This window comes from Aegilops tauschii, chromosome 2 (genome assembly GCF_002575655.3).
Source record: "Aegilops tauschii subsp. strangulata cultivar AL8/78 chromosome 2, Aet v6.0, whole genome shotgun sequence".
Classification (NCBI taxonomy): Eukaryota; Viridiplantae; Streptophyta; class Magnoliopsida; order Poales; family Poaceae; genus Aegilops; species Aegilops tauschii.
In genome coordinates this window covers 43,231,050-43,237,618 of record NC_053036.3, presented here as the reverse complement: position 1 = coordinate 43,237,618, position 6,569 = coordinate 43,231,050, and the positions used below count along the sequence as shown (strand labels likewise).

Sequence of the window (6,569 nt, the reverse complement as noted above, 5' to 3'; positions counted from 1 at the left end):
GCATGAACCTTTTATATTTGTGTACTTCTTCCACAAGGGTACCAATTAATTGTGTACTTATCCATAGACAATGCAATAGCAAATGATGAGTGAGTGACGCTTATGCTAGGAAGCCACGGTAGAGCATATAGCGGCTTGATGTACATATTGCAAAGAGTAGTATCTCTTATTAAAGCATTTTAAATCCTATTCGAATAGGATTTAAAGTTGATTCTAAAACAATCAAATTTCATTAAATTTGTTTCGCTGTCAAATATCTAATTAGTTGTTTATTTTATAATTTTGATATTTAGAATTTCAATCTAGCCCCGACACATCACAATGATACAGAGGCTGGGGGTTTCAACCTTCTTTTCGAAAAAAATCTTGTGCCCACACAAAAACTTTACTCGATATATGTTGTTTCTATGCAAAGGACCTACGTGGAGCTTCTTGCCCAATCATAACATGAAGTCGGGTCCGTGCAACAAGGCCACCATGCCATGCATCTGGTCCGTGCAGAGGCGCGAGATCCGTTGTGGCTAGCCAAGACAACACCTCGCTCTACCCTTGCCGTGGTAGGAGGGAAACACCACCATCACCATGCCTCAACATCCAAGCACCAGCAAAATGTCATCGATGTCGAGTAACACCGCCATGTCCAGGTTAACAACGACCACCCCTCATCAGGAGAGAGACCCTGTCACCGCCATCCATGGAATGAGCGTTGCTTGCCGGCTTATTCCCGCGGTGGCAAGGGGAGCATAGAGAAAGGAGGAGGTCGGGGCGACGGCAGCTAGGGTTCACCAGTGCCGCCACGAGTTCATGTAAACATAAAATCAGCGTAGATGTAATGGTTGCGAATATGAATAAAGTTACATACGTTTCTAAAAAAATGGCCAGAAAATAAATACAAAAAATGAAAATCAGAAATAAAACCGGTAAAACAAAAAATAAAAATGAATCATAAAACCTTCTGAAACCTTGGCAAAACCGGGCAAAAGGTTCTAGAAGGTTCCGAAGACCGACGTTGACCTCTCGCGTCGACCCACTTAACGGGTCGACATGATAACAGCGTGTAGTGGGCGATCCACTTAGTATTGCTTGTAATGGGCCGCCTATAGCATTTTTGTTTAAATTTACGGGTGGTCGGCCCCAAGCATGACCTAGTAATAAAATTAATGCAACTTTTGAAGTTTCTATGCATGTGTTTTAAAATTAATGCTCCTTTGATTCAAAGGATTGTCATACCAATTTTAGAGAATTAGAATCTTTATATATTTCTCCTACATTTGTCGTGCGATTCATAGGAACGAACCCTATGCGAATTCTTTCATTTGTCACATGGAAACAATCCTTGTTTTTCATGTGACACAATCAGACAAACCCAAATCATGTAGAATTTAAATGAGCATGGTATTCCTTCCCGTGCTTTTACTGTCCATGCATTTTTACAATCATGCTAATCAAAGAGGCCCTAACTTGTCAGAAGGGTGGAGTTGCATGTTTTATGTCTGTCATGAAGATCATTATCCACTGCATTTGAACATGTAGTACTAAATACTACCCCCCCCCCCCCCCCCCCCCCCATCTCAAAAGAAGTTATATAAATTTTGCATGAAGCCTTGGTGGGTAGTTTGGCCGTGTTCGTAGGAAAAACCATCACAATTACTACAACACTAATAAAGATATAACATGACAAATATATTTTACCGTGTATCTAATGATATTTATCTGGTGTCAGAGTATTTGATAGTTTTATCTACAAATTTGATCAAAGTTTCACTATTTGCCTTCCGACAAAATTTTAGGCCTTTCTCCAGACATGCTGAGAGTAGTAAAGTAGATTTTCATGTTAGAAATGAATTCAATGGAACACAAAATAATACATTTGTTACCCATACTTAAGATTTTGATTTACTTCCGAAACTAATTAACTTACAACGATCTAGTCTAAAAAGGGAAACAAAAGAAGCTTCCAAAACGAGAAAGATGCATGAACAAATGACATGACGGATTTCCCCGGTTACGGGACGCCAGTACCGTCAGCTGTCCCAGGCCTGTCCGTGACACCGGCGTGCATGAGCAGCGCCCAGACGAGCGTGACGAACTCCCCGCCGCGCCCCATGGCCTCGACGTGGCCCTTGACGTTCTTCGACGGTGCGACGAAGAGCACCATCTCCGACCAGAAATCCGCCAGGAACCGCCATGCCGCCGCCTCATCCTCGGCGTGCGCCTCCACCAGGCGGCTCCCAAGCTCGGCGCCGCGCTGCAGCACCTCGTCCCTGCTGGTCGCGCTCAGCTCCTTGAGCAGCCGCTCGTACCTTTGCGCCGTCGACTCGCTGGCGCCGTCGTCGTCCTTTCCCAGCGCCGCCTTCACGTCCGCCACCACTTCCTTGTACCGCTTGTCGGTCCACGCCGGACTGTCCGGCAGCAGCCCCGGCGAGGCCGCCACCAGGTACGCGCAGTAGTAAGACAAATGGCAGGCGGCTGTCATGTCGGCCGCCGCCAACGTTGGACACGCCGCGTTCGAGTACTTGATCTCGAAGAGCCTCGCGCCGATGTGGCAAGCGAGGATATGCTCCGTGGTGCTGCTGGTGCCGCTGCCGCTTCCGGCACCGATGGCCGGCCACGCCCAGCTGTCGACCTTGCCGCCGAGGCCTACCCGGTGCGCGGCGAGGGTGCTTCCTTTGTCCAGTCCCCCATAGCTACTCTTCAAGGACCTGAGCACCGCGTCCTTAACGGCCTGGGAGACTTCCACCGACCTCATAAGCCCTGCGCGCCCATACAGCTTCTCCGAGAAAAGCCCCGACCGTCGCCCGAATCGGCGGGGCTCGAGCACCGAGGTCTGCCCGATCTCGTCGCTCCAGCGCTTCGCGGGCCTGAAACGCAGCACCGTGTCCAGGGCCGCGTTGGTCCAACGACCGAGCGTGCCACTTCTGATGTAATGGCCGATCAACGCCATCTTGGTCCAGTTGGAGCACACGCCGGCGATGATCTCACACGCTTCGGTGAGCACGGCGGCGAGTAGGAGGAACAAGGTGATGAAGTAGTAAGCTACCTGGTACAATTCTGGACCCTTAGCTGGGTTCTCTTTGGCCCGGTCGGGACCGACAACGATCACCCTTCTGATTTGATAAAGCACTCCCACTCCAATAGCTCCGGCGATGATGAGGACCGACAGGAGATAGTTGAGGGCGGCGCACCACCCACTGAAGGAGCACAGCGGGAGCGGCGAGTAGTAGAAATCACTTGCGAACCAGAGCTCGTCCACAAGGACTCGGAACACCCGCTTGGCATCCACGCCTGCTTTGCCGTCGCCGGCCGCAGTGTCCATGCCCCTGAGCACGAAGTCGAGAGCATTGCTGGATCCTTCCTCGGTCAACGGGTACCCTGAGAGGCGACGCCGGAGACTCTTGAAGAGGGAGAATGAGAGACAGAGATCCCTTAGCTCCAGCTTCTTGGCGAGGAAACCGTCGCCGTGATCGGACAGTGTCCACACCCGGTCGAGCGTGATGAGAGCGCCGAGCTTGTCCTTGTTTTTCTTGACGGGGTCGCTTTCGCGTTTGATGCGGTACCCTTGGGGCTTTTCCTCGACGTGCTCCTTGCTCTCCCCTACAACCAGATAAGGAGGCACATGGCCATGGCCATCCTCGGCGCCCTCCTCGACCAGCTGCGCCATGTAGCCGGAGACAAGCCGGGCGTTCTTGCCGATGGCGTAGGAGTTGCTCGCCATGAGGAAGGCGACCAGCTTGAGCACCACCTTGGCAAAGCCGAGCAGGAAGAAGACGACGAAAATTGCCTTTCCCTCAAACTTCAACCATTCCGCCTCAGGAATGCACTCCACGATGAGCCACACCACCACGGCATACGTAGCCAGTAGCTCCACTGGGGTCCGGACCTTCTGGCCGTCGACACCGACGTCGCCCGAGGAAGGCGAGGCGGAGGCGGCGGCAGCGGAGGCCGCGGCCGTGTCGGCATTGCCCTTGATGATGAGGATGAGGACGCTCCACAGGAGGAGCGTCCACATGGTCTGGACCTCTGGGCTGTACTTGCCGCCTTTGCAAGTCGGGTCTTCGCACTCTTTCAACAGCTTGAGCATCTTCCTCTGCCCCAGCAAGGCGTTGATGGCGGAGGACGTGAGCGGTATGAAGGCGATGGAGGCGCCGGAGATGATGAGGCGGAGTGCCGGGTGGCGGCAGCGACGACCATACGCGCTAAGCGCCACCACCAGAATGGCGAGCACCGCGGAGGCCACCACCTGGACCTGCACGAAATCGACCCCTACTTGTTGGACCTTCTTCACAGCAGACTGAACTATACCTATACTGCTCATGTTCACTTCTTCTTACTAGTACAAGAGGTTATCAACGGCGGTGTGTGCAAGTGTGTTGATGCAGTGGAGAGTGATGGAGCGTGCCCATTTATAGGGGAGAGCGGCCGGCGAGACTGGTACGTATGAATTTTTTTCTAAAAAAGCTTATGATCTATTCATCTTTAATCATGATAGTACAACGGACACTAGAAATAATAAAATCCAAATCTGTAGACCACTTAGCGATGGATACAAGCACTAAAGCAAGCCGAAGGCGTACCACCGTCATCGCCCCTCCATCGTCGGAGCTGGACAAAATTTGTTGTGGTAGACACTCAGCAAGTTGCCGTGCTAAGTCCCCGTATGACCAGCACACCAAAACAGCAACCGTTGCCGATGAAGAGTAGCGTGGGTCGGAAGTATCCAACCTAAAAACACACGAACATAGACAAACGACCACCAGATCTGAGCAAGTCCATCAAAGACTGATCCACTAGAGACAAACCTTCACACGTCCACCGACGATGCTAGACGCACCGCCGAAACATGGCTAGGCGGGGAGTACCTTATTCCATCTTCAGGGAGCCGTCGTCGTCTCGTCTTCTTAAAAAAGACACAAATCATAGCAAAACTCAAATAAACATATAAAAACAGAGCCTTCCCCTGGCAAGGGCCGGGATCCACCACCCCATGCTCCTAAGGCCACGAGAGACGAGGTGGACCGGCGGCGACGTCAGCGAGAGGCGGAGGAACCCTAAGCTTTTTAGGGGAGAGGAGCCAGGAGGCGGCATCTGCTAACCTTAGGTATGATTTTGGAAAATAAGTAGACGGAGTTGAAAATTTTGCGTAAACATTTTCTAATTTACTATGATTTGTGGATATAGGTTGACTTGACCCGGATGATATGATACTCGAATTCCAGTACCAATGCTGCTATGTATGTGGGCTTATTTATCATTTGGATCGAGAGGCTGTCGATGAGATAAGCGACTGCCGGTAATACTAATAGTCATGCACGCGCGAGAGCATAACAAGTAGAAAAGTCAAAGTGCAGCTAGGGCAAGTTGGCATGAAGTTGATGGAACTGAATTTTACTTTTGTCCCGTACACATCACACTGTCGTATCCATAAGACCACAATTAACCTGCGCATAGTATATTCATCTGCTGGCAGATAACCACGTACTACGTCTGATCCTTCTGGTTTGAGTAAATAGCATAAAACTACTAGTTTACAGGCTAGGGTTCCATAGCGGTGTGCGGTGGTGGTGTGTGGAGGCTAGAGCCATGACGTCGAATTCAAACTTTATGAGTGAATGAATTCAAACTTTATGAGTGGATTTGGGCTTCCTTGTTGCGGCCAAGGTCGACAACCAAGCGTGGGAAGCTTGGAGGCCTGCGCAGTGGTTCTGGAGATGGTCATGGAGGTGACATTTCGAGGGCAGGGTGGCAGGACCCTTACAACATTGGGGATCTATGCTGACATGCTTGGATTAGCACATGAAAGCCGTAACAACGACTCTGTGATGTGGTGGCTTTGGTTCAGTGTCTATCGTCATGTGGTGTGGTGACCTATTTTTTCTTGGCAACATGTTTGTGGAGTCATTTCCCCCCTATTTTTCTCTACTTGACCAAGTTATAAGTTTTCACGATTCATTCCGCTTGTAAAATGAATCAGTTATGTTATATTTGTGGAATCACATGAACCCTTGACTTTTTGATGAGGTCCATTAACAGAATCCAGCATTGCTAATGCACGTGTTCTCGCTTTTTTTGAACCTTGGACGGTAGAACAATAGTTCTACGGTAATATATTAATAATCAAATATATTAATAATCAAAACAAATTACAAAGCCCATACAAGTACATGGCATTCAGCCAATACCCTCTCTCTCAAACATGATCAATTGAATTACATGTTGTTCTCTAACAAGCATGTGTTCTCGTTATATATGGAACTTCGCTAATATCATTATGGTTTATAAAGGAGTGCACGGCTGCCAAAAGGAACTTACAAATAGATGAAAATATGACCAAGCCAACTATTTACTATCAGCAAAGAATCAACTAAAACTAGTGGATCCCACAAACCCATCAAACGTGCAAACTTCCTCCTACGAACATTTGCTCATCTTCATTAAGTTTTGGTAGATTAATAACAATTACGGTATAAACACGCTTTAATTTTTAAACACCGAAGTTTTGCAGAGGCTAGATCCACAAACTTGTGTGGCCCCACCTACTCACTCGGCATTGTCAATATATACAGAGTTGT

The 6,569-nt window shown here is 49.1% G+C and overlaps 1 protein-coding gene across 1 annotated transcript; it reads right to left on the bottom strand.

The window, feature by feature from the left end:
- Positions 1–1,882: 1,882 nt before the first annotated feature.
- Positions 1,883–4,382, bottom strand: LOC120973417 (uncharacterized). Its single transcript, XM_040399006.3, has one exon. The coding sequence runs from the start codon at positions 4,313–4,315 to the stop codon at positions 2,006–2,008; it is 2,310 nt and encodes a 769-aa protein (XP_040254940.1). The 5' UTR covers positions 4,316–4,382; the 3' UTR covers positions 1,883–2,005.
- Between the last annotated feature and the right edge of the window lie 2,187 nt (positions 4,383–6,569).